Consider the following 26,959-nt stretch of genomic DNA (forward strand, 5'->3'; position numbering starts at 1 on the left):
TAAGATCAATTACGATAGATAGATAGATAGATAGATAGATAGATAGATAGATAGATAGATAGATAGATAGATAGATAGATAGATAGATAGATAGATAACACTATCTCAATATAGAAGATGATTCACTAATGTAGTCTCCCCTCTGCCCTCCCACTCAGTATCATTCTCTAGTTTTACTCAGTCCCAGTTGTGCCATAGCTACAACCAAATAGACAGCTGGAAGTCAGTTATGTTCCCACACTTCACACTGCAAACATGGTCCCTCACCACCTACCAATGTCAAATGCTCCATTCAGATGGACCTAAATATTTAATCAGGACAAGTGGAAGGCAATCGTCTACATCCACTAGCATTAAACATTTAATACCCAGCTGACATGATATCTACTCAGCTGAGACTTAGTCAAGAGTAGCACGCTGTGGAGAGCTGCAGACACTTACTGAGCTAAATTACAGAAAGACAAATCCCATGGCAACAAAATACACAATCCATTGTCAAGCACTGGTCAAAGTCAAGGACCTGACTCACACAGACATACACACACACAAAAAGCACACGCCCCCATACACATACTGTGCCACACAAGCACGTACACATACACGTTGGCAAAGGTAAATTTCTGTACAATAATAAATCATCTGAAGGAGGCGAGGCAAGCAGGAGGCTCCTGAAACCCATCAGTCATGGCTTTGGACTCCAGTTGAAAGCAGGAGGAGGAAGCACTTTTCAGCACGCACACACACACACACACACAAACACACATACACACCTAAGGATTCAGAGGGAGGGCTACAGTTTGTATACAGGAGAAAGAAAAATTGCAATGTGGTGACTTCTTGAGGATGTTGTTGCACGGCAGTTTATATCACAAAACATGTTTCTCTCCACCTCTGCTGCTTTTACAATCACTGTTTTGAAAACAAGGTCAAGCTATCAAGATATATATATTTATATAGACATAAAGGTGGGACAATACACAGAGTTTATGACATGATAGACAAAAGGAAAAAAAAATTACAGTTGGAACTAGGGCTGGGATAAACAATTATTTTTTAAACGATTATTCTAGCGATTATTTTTTTGATGCATCGAAAAAGTAATTCATACATGTTAATTTACATATTTAAAATGAAAAAAAAAAAAAACATGAATTCCTTAACATTGCAATATATGTTTATTGCTCTTCAACTTAAAATTTCAAAATAAAAATCAACTACCTTCGATGAAAGAGTGCATGTCTTCACTGCCTTGCACTTTTCAAACTCGGATAGAGCCACTCGCATTGTAATTCTCCAGCGCCGCCATCTTTGTTTTGGTCAGACGATGCATTGGCGCGCATATTTTGCGTCGACATATTTTTTCCGTCAACGTCATTGATGACGTCGACGCGTTGTCCCGGCCCTAGCTGGAATAATAACCATGCTTTTATTTGACTTTCCGTCTGGACAGACAATACTTACGATACATCTAGTGATGTTTTAATATTATGATATCCAGTCCCATGCTATATTGTCCCACATTTAATCATAAACAAATAATTATCAAATTAGGATTTTGGAGTTGGTAGGTCTGATAAGAAATCTGAGCGAGTGAAATTAGAAAAACCTAAACTCAGCAGACTTCTGTGGCCTATTTCTCCATCCCCGTTTCATATCAATCAATTAACATTTGCTACTTTCTGAAGACTGACTTTAATAATGACTTCACAGCTGTGATCTAAATTTTCTGTCACTCCATGCTGATGAAGTGGTTTGAACGATGCTTACTAGAAAATAAGATGTGAAATCTTAAAAGAGCGGCAACAAACCGAATAGAGAATATGTTAATGAAATAAGTTGCTACAAGCAAAATATACCAGGCTTCAAGATTAAATTGCAGGAGAATTAGTTGGGGTTGAAGGCGCCCAGTTTTCACACGGAGAGAGAATGGATTACTGCCATGGTAAATTGTTTTCATTCACCCTCTTGCGCCTTACAGTGAGCCATTATCAAAATCATGATTCAAAATTGTTTTGCGTTATTGCACATTTTTAAAGTTCACAGTGTCTTTATAAAAAAGTAAATTGTAACTTTTTTATGCAGTCACTGCAAATTCAGTGATAGAGACCTCCAAAAGCAACAAAAAACATCAGGGCAGTGAATCATTCTGTCTCATACACAAATATATACACAAGTGTGGGGTTGTGGTGTGTGGTCCAAATCAATAGCATTAATCGGTTTCCGGTGTGTACAAAGTATATAGCAAGCGCACACAAACAGATACAGATGCAGATACTGGAGGTGACCCGCTGAACTGACAGAGTGGGACGTGACATGATTAAAAATGGCAAGGTAAGAGTGATAAAGTAGCACCTAAATCCACCTACATCCTGTGACCCCGCAATAAGTCAATCACCAGCGACAACCATATCCACCATAAATAATCCTGTCTAAAGTCACCAGAAAGACAGTCCCTCTGCAAGGGTTTAGAGTCAGTGTCGAGCTAAATGACGGATAACTCTGGAAAAACAAACAGATAGTATTACCTAATACCTTTGCGAAACAACTTTGTGTTTGCTATTTGTGCTTCAGTGGGACACACTCAGCACTCATTCATGTAATTACACTCACCAAACACATTATGTAGGGTTAATAGAGCAGGTGTCCATGGTGGCGCTCTCTCTGCACCCTTGGCTCCTTTGCCAGGATTCTGGGCTAATTTGAATAAATAAAATTACCAAACATTTGCTGGACGATTCACGCTAATGTACAATCTGCTGCTCTTTGACTCAGTGCCACTATGCATCTCATTTCCATTCTTAAAGGCTCCCCATGAACCTGCAGGCACTGCAGCGGAATGTGGTGGGAATTTTCAGGTTAAGCATTCAGGAGGAAGGTGGAGAGGAGCATTTGGTTTGGAGACTTCTATAACGGGTATTAAAATGTGAAGAAACAAGTGCAATTAGATTGAAACTGAACAAACTCCCACTATAGGCGTCAGAACCTCTCAAGATTTTGTGCTCGAAACACAAATATATGTTTAAATCCAGCTAGGCTGAGGTAAAAACATGCTATGTCCCTGAGCATAAACAGTGAAACACAATAGAAATCCAGCAACAGTAAAATTGACTCTAATGGAAAAATTATAAATGAAAAAAGAGCATGAATGCAGAAAAACATGCTCCCATGGTAATGTAAGGGATGCTTTTATGCATTGCAAGAGTTTCCACTCGATTTCCCTCTTTTAGTTTGGCACAATGCGGAAGATAATATCTCCCTCGTTCTCTGTTCTAACGGCAATGATGAGGGTTGCATAAAATTAGCTGCTTGGTAGGGAGAATGTGTCCGGGGGCAACATGGAGGTCCTTGTTTTCAATGAGATCGACACACTCAACCCCCCACAGCCCCCGAGTAACTACGCAAGATCAGATAAAAAGGGGAGAGGCCTGTGTAAAAGAGCGCCCTACAGTTAAGACTTTTTTTTAAAAACCAAGAATATGAAAAAACAAAAAAAGGAGAAAATATCATGCACAAAATGATGAATTCAGCACTGATATTTTCTACATGGCGTGTCAGTCCTTTGGGTTTCATCCGCCCTAACTATCAGGGATTAAGTGTGTGTATACAGGTTGTTTACTGTCTTCAGATGGAGGCAGAAGCTCTTGTCAAAAAAACCACAAAGGTGAACTGTCGTCTCACACACTTGAAGCGTTAAAAACAGACAGGTCAGAGCCTTAAATGCTTCATCTACTTTCTGCTATCCCAGTCCAATTACAACTCATCCCACCCAACCCTTGATTTCTACGCTCTCAAGAGCTGTCAGATTCTGATACGAAGGACGTTGTGATATTGAAGGTCGGTCAGTTTCCACACTTAACCTAATTTCCCCACAGTCTGCTTCACCTCTCCTGAAAAAGTCTTGTGATTGGTGTCCATTTGAAAAGTTTTAGGCTTTAGGTTGGATGGGAGGGTTTGGGAGATCAGAGCTACATGAGTGCAGGCTGAGAAAAGAGCTTTTTGGAGCACAACTTCTGACTGTAGTCAGCTAGAATGCTTTTCAATTAACCAAGGGAAAGAAAGATTGAGAATTAATCAGGACTAGCATAGGAGAGCCAGTCTTGCAATATTCATGTACACAAACGAATGAAAGACCAGATTAGCCTAGATATTTATATGGGGTTATTACAGTGTTGTCTGCACATTAAACGAGTACGCTTCTAAAATTGAAAGGGAAAAGGGGGGCAAAAGAAAGAAAAAGGGGGCACATGGAAATGTGGGAAAATGAATCGAGCACGAAGGAGATGGTGATGGTAGAAAGCACATCTCGGAAAAGAGAAATCAGGAAGAGGAATAGGGAGGTCAGCGGGAGAGAGCGGGGACATTTAATGAAAAGGAAATAGAATTATGAGATAAAGAGGGAGGAAAAGAAAGAGGAGGTACAACCCCTCAAAAAGAGATTAAGGATCATCTGCATTTTCTCTTTTCATCTGCTCTTGTCGTACTCATCCATCGCTCACGGCAGACTCGGGGCCCACCCTCAAAATGACACCAATCTGAATAAGTGATCTTGACAAATTGGGCCGCTCAGGAGAAGTGGGTGCTATTTTGACTGAGGCGAGGGCCACAGACAGACAGTGGGGGTTCTATGGGTGCATAAAGATAGAATCCTAATTGGCTTCCACAGTCTCCCCTCTGCAATCTTTAGCAGAATGTGGTGTCGGAGGAGTGCACACAAAGTAGAGAAAAAACTCTGGGAAGTTACTTTAGCAACATTTCAAACGTTAAGTACATGGGTTTCAATCAATACTGAAAATTCAGTTGTAAGCCTTACATAGCAAAAAGCCTCAAAATACTTTCAAGATGGATTATGTGCGACTGGAAATACCAATTCCACACTGACTAACCTCTTACCGAGTACTAAGACTGTATGTCCAACAGAAAGTTAATCGTGGGTTTAGTTCGAAAATATCTTTTGACCTTTTGTCGAGGTCTCAGAATTAATTTAATGCTCCACAGATATCTAATTTTATGCTTTTACGGACTTACACATTCGCAGAATAATCGAAAATTCTCTTTTTTTTTCCCCGTCTCAGGGAAAACGACTTGGGTCCCCGTGTATTAAAAAAAAACTCTATTATAAAACAGGCCTTGTTTTCTTTTATGGTCACTTATTTATTAATAGGTTCATGGATATCTTTAATGATGCCATGAGTTAGAACAGGGGTGGGCAACTCCAGTCATCGAGGGCCGGATACCTGAGACTTTTAGATGTCTCCCTGCTCCAACACACCTGGTTGAAACCAATGTGTTGTCATCAAGCTCTGCAGAAGCAGATAACGAGCCATTCGTTTGATTCAGGTGTGTTGGAGCAGGGAGACATCTAAAAGTCTCAGGAATCTAGAGGACTGGAGTTGCCCACAACTGGGTTAGAGCTTGACAGGACACCCACATGAATGAATGAATGAATGAATGAATGAAAAGCTGGGGCAATGATTTCAGGCTAAATTGCTAAAACATGATTTATTATCTTGGATTATGAGCATTGATATGCTGGCCAAGCACTTCTTCTACCTGTCGAAACTTTGTGAAATGTGAAATGAACAAAGAAACGGGCCAACATATAGCTGAGGGCTGTTTCTTCCTGTGAGACCCGCACAGAAAAACGGAGAACAGAGGATGCGCAGAGTAGATAGGGAGAGAAGATGAGTTGGAGTTTAAACAGAAAACAAAAAGGGGGAGGAAAAAGATGTGAGACAGGAAAGAAAAAGACTTTGGCACAAGTGTGAGTGTCATCTCTGAGAGTAGACAGAAGTGCTTGAAAAGCATTTTTTGGCCTTTAACTTTTCTCATAAAAAGAGAAACTGCAGTTGAACGGTCGCTCTTGATCTTTCCAATCAGCTGCCACGACAAGAGCTGCTCAGATATTCAACAAGCAGAAACAAAAGAGCATGTCAGCACGAAGAAGTTTGCTGCACAGAGAAGTCAGAAACCAAGAGCTGAAGAAGTTGGAGAGAAGTCGGCAGAACAAAGGCGTCGAAGAAACGGAATGACAGAAACGAACATGAGAGGTCCACCATCTGTTAATAATTAGGCTTGAAGTGCGCACTGCAGCTGAAATGGTCTCGTACAGCCCACTATTTCCTCGGGTGACGGCACCGCTCGGTTAAACTATCTGATCACAACACTCATCACTATTAAAATGGAGAAAAAGATGATACAACTGAGACTCAAATACCTGCCGGAACACACACGGAAAGATGGGACTGGCAGGCAATTGACAACAGTGACACAAAAATAAAACAATGGATTGTATTTTAAAAAAAAAAAAAAAAAGAACAAGAAAGAGAGAACACGTGTACAACAGGCATGCTGGCTTTTCATGGCCACACAGACAAAGCTTTGTGATTGCTCACATCACATCTGCTCACTCCTCTGCACAACCCTGAGAGGAAGAGGAGGAGGAAGGGGAAGCTGGGAGGGGTCTCATCTCATGGGACCAGTTACATTCCTATTTGATAGGAACTAGAAAACCACCATCTGTAATTAGATTACATATAGATAGACGGAATGGGTTAAAACTCCTCAGTTAATTAACTCAAACTATATTCTAATCAGGTTTCAAAACTCCCCCCTCCTTGCAAGAACTTCCCACCCCAATCCTCTCACAAGCCCCCCTAGGCGCTCACCATAAGCCACGCCAAGGACAGCCTGGCAAACAAGATCATTTGAGTCTAATTTCACATATAGGAAAGCACTGAAGAGATTCAGGCTGATTGTAACAACCAGTCAGCTTAGTGTCAAACGCTAAAGAAAGAAAAACCCAGTTTTTCGTTTTGCATACATTTCAGAAGATGAAATATTTAATTGCCAGATTGAACAATAATGCTACAACAGGAAATTAAGGCAGGGAATTGAATGAGTCCCCTTTTGTGGGAATAAGGACAGAGACTGTAATGAGAGGTGCTTCAGAACAAGTGTCACTCTCTACATTCACATCCCTATTATCTGTCAACCTGCCAGTCCATCTGTCTGTTTGCCACTCTGTGGTGAAGCGACTGAGAACTCCATTCACACAAAGAAAAATGTGTCAAATGTGCTGTGACATTAAAAAAAAAAAGAGGAGGAAATCTGCACCCAAATCTTGGCAGCCTGCTTTGGAGTTTTCCAGTCATTCAACTTTTTTAAAAGTGTAAAGGTGACACTGATAGACCTTGATGAAAAATGTCGCTTCGTGACTTCAGAAGAAGGAAAAAGTGTAGTATTTCATCAAAGCAGTCTCATGGACAATCATCACACGGGCAGCTCCATCAAGCAGCCATTATATTTGTCTCATGCTTTGATTAGAAATCCATTCCAAATGTCAGGGCACTTTTTATTTCTCAGAACAAAGCACTGCAGGAACCAAAAGGGAGGAAAGGCACTACTGAAGCAAGACAGACAGAATATGAGGCCAATCTGTTTCTTCATGCTGAAACATCCAACAAACCCCTCAGAAAGCAAGAAAGCAGTTATTTTCTCTGTGCACAGGCTCTTAGATTTTGAGCCTACACTGTTAAAAACTATACTTGATTTATTTTCTGATTCAAACCTTGAAAACAACTCCTTTTTTTTTTTTTTTTTTTTAATAGAATAAAAACACAAACGATCAAAGACCTCAGCACTGCCAACCATCTTGCAAAGAACATGATTTTACCAGGACTAAATTGTTCCTCTGAGACCAAGAACACATTCAGTACAGGAAGAACTGCTTAAATTTCTAAACACCTGCTCACTCTTTACTCAGACCAGGAAATACAACCTGCACAAAGTAGTCCCCGTACAATTCTGGTCTGCCATTTTGCTATGACTGGTACACAGCCAGCTCATTTCCCTGGTGCGTACCCGTGTGTGTGTTTGTGCATCAGTAGTGCCACCACAGCAGCCTGCACCTGCTCCGCCTCCGGCCCACATCTACTCATAGCTCTATGCAGAGATGGAGAAATGAGGGGATGGAGTTGGAGGTGGCTCACTGAGAAATTTCCGTTGGGTGTAAATGTCAGCCGCTTAGCTTGAACCAACAACAGCTACGCAGTGTTTAGCATTTACGAAGCCAATGTAAATTCATACGAGTTTCAGGCACATACTGTAGCTGTTGAGCTTTTGTGTTCTGTTGTGCTATAAATAAGGAAATGTCCCAGTTTTCTGGGGAATATACAATTTTTTGCCAATAAGTTTGAGTCGATATGGATCTGCGGAAGTCACACAGCTTTAATATGTCAAGGGCTGCTGTGGCTGGACAACACCTGATGGATATATGAAGACATGCGACTGACAGACTGAAGCTGGGGTAATTTCACATACACAAATGCCCTCCTGCTCCACTGTGTTACAGGTGTGCCCCTATAGGGAGCAGCTGCAAAGAATGCACTAACAACAACGGTACTGCAATAAACAAAAATGTCTATCTGTTATCTCCACAACGCTCAGGAGTTTAGATTCAGCTGTAGCATCCCAGCCTGAAATATTGTCTCCCAAAAAATACATAGAAATACAAAATGTGCCAGACCACTACCAGAGATGTCCAGAAAAAAAAAGTTGTAGGCTAGTGGGGTCAAGGGGCATGCCCCCCTACGAATAATTTTGCAAAAATTATGCTATATGGTGGATTTTGGTGCATTATATTAGTGTAATTGTAGCTTTTCTTCTGTCTATTTTGAAGCACTTTTCTTATTATGATGTATTTTCTCACCTAGTTTTTGTTTGCATGATACATCTACAAGTTGAAATCTGGTATCCATGATAATGATGACAAAGAAATGAGCTAATAGAAAAACCTGACTTTTACAAAAATTCACATAATATTACAGATATTCTTTTAGTGCTAAAGGGGTAAAGAATCATTTATGACAGGCCTCAAGTCTTGAGCCCTGTCATAAATGATATTTGGTATTTTTTCAGTGTGTGTGAGTGAAAATTTCATCTGGTCGCATCTGTGTGAGTGCGTAGGATGACCTTATCATGAAAATCCAAAAGGAGGAAACAGGGAATTATGCGCTGAGGCGTCCGGGCACGCGTAGCAACAGAGCGCATGGGGGGCATGTCTAGCGGACGTGGGGCGGGGGTTGGGGGTGGTGCGCTTATTGGACCTGGGACAGGGGACGGGGAAGAAGGCGCCGAGCGGAGTGATACTTCATACACGCGCAGCACACACATGATTCCACACCAAAGCCGGACAAACTTCTGAAAAACAAGCGTTTTGCTATTTTAAAATGAATGGTAAATGGACTTGATTTATATAGCGCTTTATCACCACACTGAAGCAGTCTCAAAGCGCTTTACATATCAGCTCATTCACCCAATCACTCTCACATTCAAACACCAATGGGACAGGACTGCCATGCAAGGCGCTAGTCGACCACTGGGAGCAAGTTAGAGTTCGGTGTCTTGCCCAAGGACACTTCGACACATAGTCGGGTACTGGGATCGAACCCCCAACCTCTCGATCAGAAGACAACCCTCTACCGGACGGAAGCTGTCCAACACCGATTATTTTAAAATACAAAATGAGGAGAGAGAGGAGGAGGCTGGTGGCCCGGGAGAGCCAGCAAAAATTAGCTGTTAAAAACACACATATGTATGTACCGTAGTTGTGTATGAAGTTAAAGGCTGAAATAACAGGTAATTTATTTTAAGTAATTTTAAAAGAAGACGTAACAAAATGTTTTTAAATAATAGCAAAGCATAACAACAGGTTACATGTATTCTGTTTTTTTTATTTTGCAGAAAGGCTGTACTTGAATTAACTTAACAGTATCATAACCAACTTAGCGTCTGCATTGCTTCACCCCATGGAATTAAATTCCGAGGGTCCAGCTCTGATCGTGGGGTCTCCTAACCCTCTTCCCCTGGTCAGGGGTCTGCAACCTTTACTCTACAATGAACCATTTAACCTCATCTCACCTGGATTAAAGTCCTCCTGGAGCCAAAAAAAAACCTTCTCAATGAAGACAATACAGTGAAATAAATTCTATACAGTTAAAATTATACAGAATAATGTTTGATTTAATTTGAGTTGATTTACATTCATCATGTAAATGTAAACTTAAAAACAGTTTAAAATAAAATAAATTGACATTAAGAAATAAAACAGTATCTTGCATCTTCAAATTCTTACACATCTCAGTTTACATGAACACAATGTTAAATAAAGAAGATTTTTTTTAGTTAATGTATTTGGAAGGCTACAAAAAGTAACACATGATCATGTGATAAACACATGCTAATTGCTCATTTCTTGCCACACATAAAACATGCATATTTAACCTGCACATTGGTGGTTAAATGAATCTGTCCCCACATAATTAAAAACGTTATTTTCTTCCAGAATAGTGTTTTTGTTGGTTTAATTATCTTACTAGGGATTTAAAACTTAAGGTTAATCACAGGTGCAGGACAGTTGATGGTCTGTAGATGTTGCAGAAGGTGAAGAAGGAAGGTGCTGAGTCATTGAACAGCGTGATTTATTTCAGGTTAACAAATCATATCTTGATTTCATTTGTCATTAATCATTAATAGACTGTAAAAATAACTATTTATTTCAATAGTTTTTTTTTTTTAAAGCTACAGGGAGCCATTGCATAAGAGTCAAAGGGCCACATTAGGCCCCAGAGCCGCAGGTTGCAGACCTCTGCTCTGGTCCCTCCATGCTGCGCTCAGCACGTTCTTCCATTTTCCTGCTGCCCTCAATGTGAGCGCGCACTCAGTGAAGGGCTCGTTACGTCTGGCTCCGTGCGCACTCCAAAGGAGCACATTGGTCTTTATACTTCTACTTTTACATTCACCGATGCATTACCCGCAGCCAAGTTACGTGAGCGTACACTGTCTCCTCACCCACAGCGTGGAGCGAGAGAGAGAGAGATAGAGGTGCAATCTGTGGGACGTGACAAAGCGCTCTGCCACTCTGTCAAAAATAAAGTTACCTATAGGTGACATTACGCGACCAGATAAAATTTTCACTCGCACGCACTGAAAATATACTCGCATATGCGATCATTTTGGTCGCAATCTCGAGCCCTGAGAACAGTTTGTGTAGGGGCCTGTGATAAAATGACATCTATAAATCCAGGAGCGTGACGCTGGACTTCAGCCAATCACAGATCTTTCTACTAACATGTGTGCTCCATGAGCAGTTTTTGGTGTTTACTATTGGCTGCTCGATTGAAGTCGAGGGGCGTTCAGGTACCCTCGGTAGTAAAAGTGTAATGAAGGACATCCCAGCAAACGTCTCCGTAACAGCGTTAGACACAACAGTTACACAGCAAATCAAAAGGAAAAAGGCAAACCGAGGTCGAGAAGCAACAGTTTAAAGCCACAAACATACCGAGGAGGAACTGATCACTTTGTGTCCTCATGGATGTACTGTGCAGGGTCCATGCCACACACACACACACACACAGGTATCAGAGAGAGAGTGATAACAGACGTGTGTAAGCCAAGATAAGCTTATTCAAGGTGAATTAACTCTACAGTCTGGAAGTGGAGTGATGGTCGTCAGTCCGCTCAGAGCGGCAGTCAGCAGGGATCACAGCCGCCTCTGTGAGCTCTCTGACGGGGACGAGCTGACGGCAGCAGCCACGTTGCTCCGTACAGTAACTAGAGTGATACAGGCATTCATGTTAGAGTCTCTAAACCACCAGAAAAATCTCTAATAACACAAGATAAAGTCCATACATTTGTCACTAGTCTATATTGAGAAAAAAGTCACTAAGATCGTTCAGAAAATATACCGGTAAGGGAGGTTCAATTTTGGTTTCGGTTTCAAAACGGAGCGGAGAGAGGATTCTACAAACTGCAGCTTTAAGAGTAGAAGGCGGCCAGAAAGAGAGTAGTAGGTGATTCCGCCCGCCTCCTACGCTTCTGGACATCCCTGTACTACAAGCTTTCTGTACAGTTAAACTCACTATTTACAGGAAAACAAAGAAGAGGCGGATCAATATACTCCAAAATGTAAATTGGGAGGGTCAATTTGCACCTGAAGCATTACACCAAGTGCTCTGTGCCAAGTATCAGTCTTTCATTCCAGTGAGTGATTATGTGTCTTTTTTACAGCCCTCATGGAAGTGGCTGGAACCAGTGTACATACCAGTGTACGGAGCAGCACTTTTAGTACCAACCATGTTTCTGTTCATTGTGATTTTCATCATTAACACCAAGACAGGTGGCAATGGCTACAAACACAGTTTCTACGCAGTGAGAAAGGCAGGCATGATGCCACAGACACACTGTGGAGTCTGGCTCAGACTCCTGCGGTATATATTTAAACAGCTCAGAAGCTGCTGATGCTTGAGATTTCACAGGGGTAACTGGAGAACTCTCTAGACTGCTGAACAATATGCGCAGCATTGTGGCCTGTGACCCCAGCCACAGGAATATAGATCAGGACTGAGCAGTGAAGGAGGGGGTAAAAGCCAGGACAAAAGAAGCAAAAAAGTATTTCAGCATCTTTTACAATATCACACAGTTTTCATCCATCATCTCCAATCTGACACAGCAATATCGCATGCTTGTCAAGTCCATTGCTTACAAGGTACAAACCGAATAGGACATTATGAATGAGAAACAAATAAGTTCTGTCACGCAATCATTTTCATGAAACCAATAGCTACAGAAGCCAGAAAATATAAAAACCCAGCACACAAGATGAAAACAAACCACTTAAACAGTAACAGTTATAAAGCTGAGATAGCAGACAGGAATCCCAGTGACAACAGTCGGACGAATGAAACATTCACAAGCTGTATCTCCATTTGATTGCAAAAGAAGCGTTAATTGAATAAATCAAATCTATGAACTGAGCAATCGTTTGAGTAGGAGAATAATGGGGATGACAACAGAGGTTTGCTCTATAGTGCTCATTACTGAATCTATCCCAGCATGCCTGTCAGTCCCCACCTGTCTGTCTGGCTTGTTGCGAAAACTAGCATCATGAGTCTCCCTCAGGAGACAAGCCCGTAGAGAATATGGCAGCCCTTGTGGCCCTCATATTGTGACTGTAGTAAACGGCTCATAAATACTCTAAGACAAGTCTGATATAAATGTTGTCATATGAATGAATGAATGAATGAATGAATGAATGAATGAATGAATGAATGAATGAATGGTGAATAGCAGCCAAGCTGTACCCTAAAAAACAAAGATGTAAAGGGCTAAATGGTCCTCCTTTCGTTCCCCTCCTGCAGGAAATTACAACAAGCCATAAAAAAACTTTTACTTCCTTCACCTTCACTAATGTGGCAAGAGAAGTAAGAGGAAGCAGGTTCAGCTAGGCCAGCGGAATGTGAGAACAATCGGCTCTGGGTCTGGTTATTTCGGTGACCCCTGGTAAAACACTCCACTGGGGCAGTTGCTGTGTGTGCCTGCCTGCTACACCATTTGACTGCAAAAACACTGCACACAGCACCTGTTTGTTCTTGAGGACTCTATGAGAACCAGAGGCTGGGAGGAGTTCTGTTTGCTTTTCTTCTGTGCTACGTGTCGTTCATTCATCCACTGGTCATGAAGACGAGGGGATTAATAGAGTCAAACTCAATAGTCATCAATAATCTGTTCAAGGACAAAATGCTGACCACTTGGGTGACAAAACACACCATCAATCCCAGAAATGAAATGGTGAGTTGTGGTGACAAGAGGGCACCAGCTAAGCCATGAACACACTAGTGGAAAATTGAGCCTTCAAAGAAAGGCTTATGAATCCCATCTCCGACAAAAGAAGAGATGGAATTAGTGGGATTTAGGGGCGTCACTATAAGGCAGAGTGGTATTAGAGATGCTCTTCACACGTCTCCATCGAGGCGGGATCACAAGCCCTCTTCGGAAACCAATGTCTGTCACAAAACATTGGTTGGAGACAGCTGCAGGAACCAAACACTAAACTGATATTACACCCAGCCTGCTGGAGGCGGTCCAGAGTTAGGCTATAAAGGAATGTAGGTACTGTTGCTTTTGGCAGCTGTGCCTTTTATAAATGTGGTATAACTGGGGAATGTATACAGAGTATTTAGTCTTTTTTTTTTTTGCTTCAGTGCTTTCGACAGACTTCATTTTAAATGAGTTTCATCAAGCACAAATCTCAAAACACGGAGTTTCTTTTAAAACTACCAGACTCAGGACATAACACAGAAGCTATACCAATGAAAAGAGCTTAAATCCCGCAGAGGACTGTTCCACCTCATAGAAATAGGAAATGTTTCCAATTGATGTGGCCCATCAAGTCAGCTTTGTTTTATTCCCAGTGGGGGAACCCTGTGGCAGGCACCTCCTGAGCCCCGGAGCGGGTGACCACGCCCACGGTACAATGACCTTAATAAACTCAAACACGGCTCCATTTGTTCCAACAGAAGCATCGGTGGGGGTAGAGGAAAGGTGTTACAAATCAGATTTGAGTGTTCTCAAGCCAAGAGGAAAACATTACAAATGGGATGTTCAATACATAAATCATTTCTGTTCTGTTTACAACTTTCTATCTAAAAATCCATCTCAACACTCACAATGGAATGTGTAAAACCCAGGAATGAGGATTAATGAGAGCAGGTTGGCTCAGTCCCTATTGTCTCTGCTGGTATATTTGTACAGTGGACTCCCACAAGTGCCTTATCAGGTATATATGCCTGCAGCTTATACATACCACGAGCTCACAGTAGGAGAGAAGGAGGCCGAGCATTTTCCTTACTGTCCTTCATCTCTGTCCAGCTCTCCAAATAGGAGGAAGTGGGTTGGGATTAACAGAGCGAGTTACTACCACATAAATTCTAGCCATATTGCTGAGTCGATGTTTGACCCCACTCCCCCACCCTATTTTTTCACACCCCAGGAGGATGGGCCAGGGGGGAGGCCAAGCAGCCGCAGCCTGTTCCACTTGGCATGCTGGGCCGTAAATACAGCGCAGCATCGGGAACAGCAGGTGCTATCACTAGCTATCATTAATTATACCTACTGCATCACTCCAGGGTCTCTCACTCCTACACTGCAAATATCAACCCCATGGGCCATCCTATTCTTTTGCCTCCAGCACTTCCCTATTTTTCTCTAACTCAAATTCCAACCATCTCAAATGACATCAGTCTGTACGCTTCAACAGAAATCCCATTTCCTCCACACAATATGAACCCATCTGTTTCCCCATTTCCTAAAATCTAACTTTTGAAGGTCCCATTCATTTGGACCCTGTATCTCAATCTTTGTCCAGCCCTTTCCATTTGTCTGAAGTGAGTCGTTCCCCCCACAGTGACAGGCAGTTCCACAGATTTCTTCCAGCATTTTTTCCTCACATTTTGACGGGTTTTCCCCAGCTGTAAATGTATTCTAAAAGTGTTGTGCTGCTGCAAGCTATGAGACGTCACAGGGGCTGATGGAACGCTAGGGGAAGCTAGGCCTTTAGCCTCATGGGTTTTCTCATAAATAATACCAATTTAAAGAGGAAAGGCAGCATGAGAAACCCCCTTGGGGTAAAAAAAAAAAAAAAAAGCCAATGAATGTGGTCAGATGTGAGGTGCGCCAGCTGATGGTAAAAGTCAGAGCTTTCAGTGAAGCACAGTTACATGAGCAGGAGCATTTTTTCCGTCCCAGGTGAGAAGGCCTTATGTCAACCGAGTTGAGCTCAAAGAAACATCTGGCATGACCACAAAAACAAACAGCAACTTCCTTCTGACTTGGTCACATCGCCACAAGGCATGATGTGAACTCTGAATGCTGAGTCTGGTTTTGTAATATGAGACCCACCAACATTTTAACAGGTTGTTAGTGCTCTGGTCAGGAAAGCACAGAGATCATAACCTAAAATAGACCTAAAACTATAAAACCAAAGGAATGTTTAAAGAAAGTCCATGCCCCAATATTTGTGTTTAAAGAATAATACAAACATAACTGTAGCTGGAAAAAAGATGTTGAAGTGTCTCTGCAGTGGACACTGATACTCACTGGCGATCTTATCTAGATATTAGGACTGGGCAATTTTACCTAAAAAAAAATAAATAAGTCTCTGATTTTTTTTAAAGAAAAATTTGATTTTCAATTTTCTTTTTTAATTTACTTAAAAATCACTGCAGACATCAGATATATTGTCTAAAGTGCAACTTTATTGCTGTGATTGTCCTCAAGAGTTAAAATGCATAGAACAATCCCAAAATAAAAAGTTAATGAGGTTCTGTCATTCAACAATTTCAAGCTTTAGCCCAAGTTTAAGCAAAAGTGCAACAGCAACTTCACAGTAGCTTCAATTTTCTGATTAAGAAATCAGATTACTACATATTTTATAACATATAACATTACAATTTAAAAAATAATAAACTCTTCCCTTAGCATCTCAGCATAGTGGGAATAAAAAATTGAACATGCCTGTGGCACACATATGGCCTACTCAAAGGGTAAACACACGTAAACAAAGACGGGGCTGGCTCATATCGGAACGCGAAAAAGTCCGAAAAAACTGTGGTGGTAAAGAAGAAAAATATAAATAAATAAATAAAATAAAAATCGTTTTTATCTACAAATTCGATTAATTGATTAAATCGATTTTTTTGTCCAGCTCTACTAGATAAACAAGATAAGACACCTTCTTTTCCACAATTTGATGTTGTTTTAAAGTCTTTCCTAATCTGTTCTGATATTCAGAGCAACTCTATGAAACCACAAGAGAAAGGTAATGAATCAGTCCATGACGAAATGTAATTCTTACTCAGTCTCTTACCAGAAGAGATGAGCTATCTGCCAGCCGCATTATGGGAACTGCTCTCCTCTATTCAACATTACTGATGCAGAATTTTTACTCATTAGTGCAATCCATTATGAGGTGGTGGACTGGACAATCGTCCTCAATCAATATGATTCCCCTACACTTTCTATTGATTCCTATTGCTTTACAAGTGTAGTAAAAAAAAAAGGCCGATTGAAAAGCTGATAAAATCGAAGCAGAAGGGTTCGTCATGTTATTGTACGTGTGTTTCTTTTTTTTTTTTTAAAGGAGCTCTGAGAATGAAATACTAAACATTGCTTTCTCCATTATGTCAGTCAGCATAGATATCTTGATTCTATCATTCCAGTGCTATGCCTGCTATTTGCAATATCTCAGACAGAGCACATCATCTACACTAAAGTCAGAGTTCAGGGTGAAGGGAAAAAAAAAAAATCAGACGGACACAAAAACACTTCATCCACTTAAAGTGTTTGAAAAATTTTCAGCAGTGCATTGCTGTTCTGTGGTGGTTGTCCTCCTGCACATTAAACCCAACCTCAATGATCAACACCACTCTAAACACAGTAACCATGTAGTGTCAGAGTCACCAAAAAGAGTGATCTTGTGGGCTTGCTTTAGTAAGAATTACAATAAATAAGTAACCTGGGTGTGAAAGACTGAGCACAGTACTTTGAGGATGTTTCCAAAGGCTTTTAGTACTCAAAGGGGCCTTGTGGATGACTCTGGCAGATACGCTGCACAGCTGTAGAAATCATTAGAGCGTGCTCACAGCATTCACTCTGCTGATCACTGGACGTTAAGAAAATTGGTTTGATCGTTCGCTTTTATTCTGGCATTCGGGATGAGATCATGCACATTAAAGGCAGGACAAACAACAGGGAGACATTAAATTAAAGGGAATTCCACTGAAGAACACTGAAGGCTCAGCTTCAAAAACATCAATTACACTGTTCTGGACACTGATTGATTGGCTTGACATAAACGAAAACACAGGAACGGTTGTATAATGAAAAAAAGTTTAGACATGGACAAAAAAAAGTAGTTCCTAAGGTAACCAAACAGTAAGAAGAGTTGTCAATCCTAGTATTTTTTCAGCCTTCTTCTCACTACATCTGCATAGCTTGAAATCTGTTTCTTGTCAGACAAGTGCCCCCTGCTGGTAAAAATCTGTACACTTTTGTAAACCCCAGATGATTTTCAGATTTTTTTCCCATGTTGTAACCCACAGTAGTTCAGGTGACAGAACAATGGTAGAAATCACTATCACTAAGTTAAATAGGACAAAAAAAATAAGGTTTAAACACAGAAAAAGAAAGCAGGATAAACATTTTAGTTGTACAGTATACACTTTTGTTGGGGAAAGTTATAGGTAGCCTGAAAGGTCCAATGTTCCTTTTAGCTCACAACATCCAGTGTGTATTATATATATATTACATAAATGCACAGAAATAGAAGATTATTTCTTTACGTATTGATCATGGTGGTGATATTTGGACTATGTGTTGCTTTTGGTTAGTGCACATCATACAACACATGCTAAACACAAATCTGAGTATCAAATAACAACACAGCCACCAACATGATAGTGGAACTGTTCTCCTAGAGACCTCTATTATTCATGTAAAGGCATAACACTGAACTATGGGGACATTTTTTTCTTCTATTTTTTTTATCGTTTACTGGAACTACATAAAAACTTTTAAGATAAGAAATAAAGTAAAAGGAAAATGATGCCTGGACTTTTTTAATAGAGTTTTCTAAGAATTAATTAGAACACAGTGCTGCTGTGACAGCCTATTATCTATGGAAATCATTTCTAGTATAAGTCCAAGCAGTCTGTGGCGCAGCACTCCTAATGTCAACTTGTAATGTAAACTAAATAAAGGGTAAACATCCATTTCACATAAACAGACGCCAAACACTCACCTTCTTCCGGGGCTGCCATTTCATCATATTTGTAAACCAAAATTGAAGAGCATTAAGATATTACATGAGAACGTTGTTTAGATTCAGAAAAATCCAGAATCATGCTGCCTCTACACTTCCTTGCAGCAGATTTTTTTCCAATAAGTGTTGCATGGTGGTCTGTCAGTTTGCGACAAAATTGAGGCTGAGGCAGCGCAGTCCACACAGCGGGTAAATCCACAGTATGGTCCGAGGGGCGAATGAGACACTCCTGGTGCCGACTGGTGGGGTCTGGGCGAAGAGGTCCTGTGCGTAAATCCAAAGTGGGATTCCGTTAGAGCCCGGTCCTTCAAGCCCCGGCCCAGACGACGTCTTGGGAGGAGATAAATTCTTTAACTTTTTACTAATGGAGACTGTAATGGGGACAGCGGGTATAGATCACGTATGTCCAGTCTGTCCTCTTTGGTCGAATGTGTGCCAAAACGCAGAAACATTGGTCACATTGGATAAAATCCCGTTTCCCTCAGTAGAAGCAGACTTTTGGAAGTCCTGGTGGAGAAATAATCAAACAGAGCCTGGTGGAGACGGCGCGACAAGTAGGGAGACTACTTTCATGGAAAGGAGGGAGGAGCGGGGGTCAGACCAGGAAAAAAACATCCCCGGAATTTCTGCGAGGAACTGGCTGGAAGGATATCCTGATTCCAGCAACAGCCACAAGCTGGAGTACAGCGCTCCGATGACTTCCCTCCCAGCGCTCCTCCAGCCTGCCAGTTTACGGACTTGTACGTCAGCAGGGTCATAGCGCCGCCGTCCTCAGCATGGACAGGAAAGAAGTGCGCGCGTCGCTTTTACGCACCGAGCCCACGCCGCCGGTAATGAGGTGCACTGCGCAGAGAAAACTCTCACTTACTTAACTGTACCTCTGTTAAGATCATACAGTCCGACCTGCTCACTGGCCTCATTGAAAGCTGTAATTTGGGATATTCTTCTAATGGCTGGATAGTATTGATAGAACTGCCTTATTCCTGGGGGTGCTACTGTAGGACACACATGCTCTAATTCAGTGGTTCCCAAACGTTTATTGCAATATACAACTACACAAAAAGATGTCTTTTTTAATTTACTACTTTGTAAGCACTCATTTAACAATACAGAGGCAAACTATATATCTAATTTCAATAATAAATATTTCACGAGTAATAAAGTTGTCTTTCTCACATTTTATTTGGCATGAGTAAATAATTATGCACATTTACAGATATTGACCATGATATTGAGTGCTAACACGCGTTATAAAGGCTATTTTGCACAATAGGTGTGCCTTCAGGTTTCTACTTGTCCTTTGGTGTGCCTTAGGCACAAAAAGTTTGGCAACCATTGCTCTAATTTTATGCAGCCCCACAATAAACGCATAAAACAAATCTCAAAACATATCAAACAACAACAAATATAAACAAAAATTCTCAAAAAAATCATACAAAATTACAGAAAAATACAAATGGCCAAAAAAAATGCACAAAAATGACCCCGAAAACACAAAATAACAACAAAAATACACAAAATGACTCCAAAAACACAAAAATACACAAAATTACTCCAAACCACAAGAAAATCTAGAAAAATATACAAAAACACACAAAAATGGCCAGAAAATACACACAATGAAAACATTGTGCAGATTGCTCATGTTTCCAAATGCAGAATTGAATGTTGATAATATGACCCTCGGATCAAACAATCACATTATGTGGCCCTGACTGGGGTAAAAGTTGCCCATCTCTGGTGTAGGATATTGGCACAATATCTGGTGAGATAGAGGAAGTACCAGTATGCAGGTGGTGAAAGAAAAATTACAGTGTTTCTTTCTAGAACAACATGGTTAGTCATTTTAACACATTTTTTAAAATTTTATTTTAGTATTATTAAATTATTATATTGTGCACACAGGCATCAAAGTTATCTGTTGATGACTACATTTAGCCAATATATTCACGGTGTGCTTGATGAGTGGCATTTCGTTGTGAGTATTGCAATAAAAAAAAGAGTGAGCAGTCTGTTCAATCTCAGAAAACAACCCTTTCTTAAAATTGTATATATTTATTGCAGAAATCCTTAAACCCTAACCATGCCTTGTATAAAGATGACTTGCAAACGTTTCCATTGTAAGAAAGGATCAACGTTGAGAGTTGCAATTACAAGCTGTGGCCGCGCTGTGGAATGGATTGTGTCTGTTTACTGTAATAAAGTCTAGTTAAAGTGTCTCCAGGAACCTGTGGCACAGGTTTTTACTTTGCTGCAAAGCTTCTTGAAACTGTGCTGTGGTATCTGTCACCAAGACATCATCAGTATAACTTTTAGTTCAAGAGTGCTGACAGTTGTTTTTTTGTTTTCTTGCTGTGTCTAAGTCTGATGCACCACTTAATGTTCTACCTGTATTAGTTTTAGATATTAAATATCTAAACTGTGAAGGTTGAATGTGGGTTACATTCTGGATATGTCTAGTGCAGGTTAACATAGATGTTCAAAGTCAATCTTATGATCAATTAAGAAACATAAAAACCCAAAATAAATAGGCATATGCTGAAATCGAACATGTACAACCAGGTACATCAATTGTATACGTTTATATAATATGACATAGAAAGACCTCCATTGGATGTTTTGAGAAGATATCAGTTAACATGCTATTTTTACGTATTACGTAAAATTCGAAAATGAATGCAGCGCTTCATCTAAAGTGTGTTTATATTGTGTTGTGATGAATATTTAAAGCTAAAAAACGTGGATGCATGCGATTTTATGTGAAATATGAGATGATTTGCCGGTTAGCAGTAATTAAAAGCTTTACAAATAATGTTTTTGGAACAAATGTGAGTGTGAGTGATTGTCTGTCTCTCTCTGTGTGTGTGTGTGTGTGTGTGTGTGTGTGTGTGTGTGTGTGTGTGTGTGTGTGTGTGTGTGTGTGTGTGTGTGTGTGTGTGTGTGTGTGTGTGTGTGTTTTTGTTGCCCTGCGATGGACTGGCACCCCAGCCAGGGTGTAACCCTGCCTCACGCTTAAAGAAAATCTGGAAATAGGAACCAGCAGACACCCATGACCCTCAAGAGAAGCAAGCGAGTCTGAAAATGGGAGGATGGGTTTTGGGACCTTATCATGCATTTTCATGGTATTTTTCCCCATAAAACAGGTGGTTGAGGTTCTACTCTAAATTGTAAGCAAACGGACATTGCAAAACTCTTATTCACGTAAGCTTGCATGATTTCAGCGTGACCCTTCCAGCTTCCGTAAGTCATATGAAGCATATAATTGTAAAATGTAGAACAACAGTTGACTTTTTCACCCTGTTTGGCAGGCTTGGTATGATTTCGGGAAATTTAATAGCCAGTAAAGACATCTAAATAGGAAAAGACAATAAAACAAAAATGAAGCAGAAATGATAAACTGGTTTGGAGAGGATGCGTAAAGGAGAACACTCTGAAAATGAAAATGTGGAAACGGAAAATTGGAGTGTTTACACAACCAAGAACCAATGCAATATGAACCCACTCTTTCCTTAGTATGAAGTAGTGTTGACACCCAATGGAGGCCTCACCAATCAGTAAACAACCAAGTCCATAAAAAAAAAGCAAGTCGACAAAAATGTGTTATAATAATCCTTCACTATATGCGTCATCACCTTGTATATACAAGTAATAATGAGCTAGGCAATTGGTATGGGACCATTCTATGCAGCTGTTTCCTTGCCTGCTACCCTGATCTTTCTCACAAAGCTGCAGTCGTTGAATGTTTTATCGATATAGTAGAATTCATGCATAAAAAGCAGAAATCACAAAGGATGGATGGCCATGAACACTGAGGACAACTAAAGACCTGCTTACATGTATTTCCTCTACTTCTTCCCACTGAGAACCAAAGTCATTGATAGCTCATTGCAGTAGATACTGTATATAACATCCTAATGATTTGTGGGTCAGGTATATTCGTTCAGGGATGAGGGAGTACCAGTTAATGTGGTTTGTTGTTGCTCCTGCTACTTTGTCCCATAACATGTTGATAAATGTTACGCTATTTCATTTTAATAAATTATGGAATTTTATTTTATTTTAGAAAAAAAAAAAAAAAAACCTACTTTAAAACCAGCCTGGTCTTAGTGAGGCATGAGTCTGGAACTGGGGAGAGTTTTCTTGCAACCCTGAAAAGGATATGGATAGATGGATGGATGGATGGATGATAAATGGATGGATAAATGAATGGATGGATGGATAGATAAATGGATGGATAAATGGATGGATAAATGAATGGATGGATAAATGGATGGATAGATAAATGGATGGATAAATGAATGGATGGATAAATGGATGGATAGATAAATGGATGGATAAATGAATGGATGGATGGATGGATGGATGGATGATAAATGGATGGATAAATGAATGGATGGATGGATGGATGGATGGATGGATGGATGGATGGATGGATAGATACAATCTCCAGCCTTTTGCAACAAATCTTGAAGGCATTCATTTCTTATTTGTTCTTGAAAATCATGCATGCCTTGAAGTAACAGGGAGCATTATATTTGTATTTTTTGTTATAGATGGAACTGCAGCAGTAGAAACTCATTAGGGAAATGTTGAATAACAAAGAGGAGAGAGATCCATCGAAACAAAACGTTTCTGATTTAAATTGGTTTGGGTAATGGACTCTATAGAGCTGTGAGGTGGTCAATAACCTGGTGTCTCTTTGGGGTCAGCAGGGTCCGCGGTGCACAACGAGGTCACACAAGATAACAAAAACACAAGAAGGCGGATGGGGCCAGCTGACATATGGCCTCATGGACAAACTCCTGCTGTGCAGAGAGAGTCCACAACACATTTGGTAATCCACATGGATGGATATGAACAAATTGTTTGACTATAAAGACCGCGTTTGCAGCTGGCAGAGTGATCTAAGCACACATTAGTGGTCAAAGGAGTGCTGGGTAATGGGTGATTATAAGGCGCACAATCCATTACTTTTAATCACTTGATAACAGATAATGTTGGGGTCTTTCTTCCCTATGACCATTCACCAAATGATTCCTGCTGCCTCAGCAATGTGGACACAGCACGAGTAGACACTTTAGTTTCACAAAAGGCTCAATCTCAGATAAGTTCCAGCATCATAAACAAGTTTACACAGGAGGCTGCTGCACAAGAGGTGACCAATCAAAAGTCACTTCAAGCGTGCTGTCCCTCTGTGGTGAAGAGGCCAGTCATCTGGCATCTCTATACAGAAGCAGGATCCCTGTGCGTGCCTCTGTTTTCCCAATCACAGCCACACAGGAAATCAGACTCCAGCCCTCAGAGGGAAACAAAAAAACCCCTCTTTCATTTTCCACAACTTTAAAAGTTGTGGTTTAAAAGTTTAAAAGTTTGTGCTTCCATTTCTTGGTCTTGCCAATCATGCCCTCAAAAATGTCTCCACAGAACGTTCTGTTCCCATGATGCTCAGTGAAGCCGTTGTACAGTCGCATTCACTGGTAGAAGGAAGTGAACATATACATTAAATACGGATAGTTACTTCAAACACAGTATGATTGTTTGTAATTTTGTAATTGCATATTGTGGACTGAAAATGGCAACCATTGAGCAAAACTGGTTTTACGAGTATCATCTAGAAACCATGCGCTTTCATCCAAAATACTGTGGTCGCATGTTTACAATGTCAATCATGTTCTTTGGGCTTGTGATTATTTGCGCAACCTACTGTGTAATAAACAACTAAATACATAAAATGTAAAGGAAAAAAAAAACAATACAAAAGCTCTTCAAATGAAACACAGATTAACTCACAATCTCGGTTAATAACTTTAGTAAACTTAATAAAACTTAAGCTATTAAATTTCCAATATTCAGCCACTGATGCCTATATTCATATCAGTGGAAACACATTGAATAATACTGAAAACATTTTTCCTGCACTTGACAAATTATTTAAAGCTGGGGTATGTACACTTTTTTGGTTTTATTTGATCACAAATCCATAATCATCTTAATATATTATATTGCATATTGTAATCCAAAGTGTTCTGAGTGGACAGTGAATCTCTGCTCCTTCTCCTGGCGCTGTAAATGAGCTTTAGAAATACAGGACCGTGACGCTAGACTTCAGCCAATCATAGATCTTTTTACCAACAGGGCGATCCCATGAGCTGTTTGAAGCATTACTATTGGCTGCTCGAGCTGCTCGTCAAATGTTGATGTGCGTTCTGGATCTGAGAGTAGGGACAGTCCCATGGCATTATATTCCAGCTGAAGTCTCTAATGCGGCTTTTGCCACAGCGGTTGCACGGCAAAGCCAGAGGAAAAAGTAAGACAGAGGTGGAGAAGCAACAGAATAAAGGCACAAACTTGTTCAGGAGGAACGCTGTCCGCGGAGTCGGTGTGTGCAGCAAACTGTGAGAGATCCGCTTTCAGTCAGTCTGCCCCGAGTGAGAGAGAGAGTGAAAACAGACGGAATAAATAGCTTGTTGAAAATGATCTAAGGTGGAAATAACAGATCCAATTCATCTACAGTGTGGATGGAGTGTGTCTGCTCTGATCAGCTAAGATAGGCCCAATTTGATGACCTGCTGACAGGCATCGGTGCTCGCATCTCCTACCAGGACACGAACTACAGGTGCTCTATGCCAGCAGAAGAGCCCCTGTCCATCTGTCTCCAGTTACTGTTTTTATTTTCATTATTCTGAATACGTCACAGTTAGGGAAAGCTTCAAAACGTGCGGCACAGGAGGTGCAGCAGGACCTCTTGACACTCCTAGAAGCGCATCCACCTTATATTGTAAATGTAAACCTGACACTTTCAATGCATTCAATGTTTTTGGTGTGAACGTGCCATTACTGTCCTCACAGCAGCAAGTGATACATGCTTTCATGTATCTAAAACATCAGAAAACTCTCCAATAGCACAAGATAATGTTCATTTGTTACTAGTCTCTAAGGAGAAAAGAGTCACAAAGAGTTTCACAGTGTGCACGTGCATGCAAGAGTTTTGTTCAGGAGGGGAGGAGGGAGCGTGGAGGGGGGACCGTGGAGTGCCTCACGATTCTACATACCCCAGCTTTAAACTAAATGTTACAGATTTGTGGATCCAGTCAAAGTTTTTGAATTCAACTGAAATTAATCTTCAATGAACCACTAAATCAAACAAGCCCTAGCACAGCCACCTGAAAGCTTGTATAATTAGTACAAGTTATGTCAAAAGTGTTGTTTATAAGCTTTTTAGAACCGTGCTGTAGAGCAGCACTTTACAAGCACTTCTAAATGTCTGCTGATAAATGTTTCCCAACATTTTTGCTCTTAAGTCATCACACATGTCTCTCTTCAATAGCCTTTCCATTATAAAAGCCGGATGGCAAAATAAATTCTAAGGGCATGAAACCTAAAATTATGCCCATGGACATCTTTGTGTAGCAGCATCTTAGTAGCTAGGACTGCATCAGGTTTTTCGGCATTTTGTGCAAGTTAAGAAGAGAGAGCATTATATATAGATCAAACATATACAGCATAGACAACCAAGAAATTGAAAATTCAAGGCGCAAAAGAAAGTGCTGTACAGTATTTGACAGATTGCTTTTACCGCCAGGCCTGGCAGATGGATGAATCGGTTTTGAAACGCTGAACAACATTATAACAATGAAAATGTTAAACAGCAATGACACCCACGGCTCTGTTGTGCTGTACATCACTGAAAACAAATAACCCTCATCAGCATTCATTCATTCACCTACTTTACAAAGCTGTTTTCTTCGATGATGTTGTGTCAGAACGCTGCGCCCATCTCGGTAGGTGAGATGACCATGTGTGTGTGTGTGTGTGTCTGTTAATGCTGTGTGTTTGAGGGATTGTGAGGATGTGCCTGCATGTGTCTTAGTTGGAACTTGGTGTTGATTAAGTGTCTGGAGCCTGAGGGGGAATAATGAGAGCCTCTTATTAATGAGCCTGTGCATATCTCTGAGTCACAGAGTCCTATCTGCCATGAGAAATCCCCCTCCCCTCCCAATCCCCCATACACAGACTCATGAGGTGGGAGATAGTTGCCTGTCTTCAATGGTCCTTTTCCCTGGAAACCCACCCTGGGGCACTCTGCTTGCTGTCCCTGATAAGTGTGTTTAATAGGGATGGATGGGTGTAATGGGGCCCTGCTATGAGAAGGTCAGGAGCACTGACCACCCAACATGCCCTGAGCAAAGGCTCATGTTCAGAGTACTAAAAACCATTCCAAATCTTGTTTGTCGGATGGGTCGTGTCCACAGGGACCTGAATGGTTTATCTTTAAGAGTCGAGGCATGACAGGAAAATTATAAA

At 40.7% G+C, this 26,959-nt stretch overlaps 1 protein-coding gene across 3 annotated transcripts in view; it reads right to left on the reverse strand.

Moving 5' to 3' along the window:
- Positions 1 to 26,959, reverse strand: part of LOC114469378 (tetratricopeptide repeat protein 28-like) — a 242,792-nt gene that overhangs the window by 142,777 nt on the left and 73,056 nt on the right. The window contains exon 1 of one of the 3 annotated variants that reach the window (XM_028456877.1): positions 18,635 to 19,394. The exons of the other annotated variants lie outside the window; for them this stretch is intronic. Within the exon in view, the coding sequence (XP_028312678.1) occupies positions 18,635 to 18,661 (27 nt within the window). The 5' untranslated portion in view covers positions 18,662 to 19,394. Of the gene's footprint in view, positions 1 to 18,634; positions 19,395 to 26,959 lie in introns of those variants that run through there. 3 annotated transcript variants of the gene reach the window in all.

This window comes from Gouania willdenowi, chromosome 9 (assembly GCF_900634775.1).
Source record: "Gouania willdenowi chromosome 9, fGouWil2.1, whole genome shotgun sequence".
NCBI lineage: Eukaryota > Metazoa > Chordata > Actinopteri > Blenniiformes > Gobiesocidae > Gouania > Gouania willdenowi.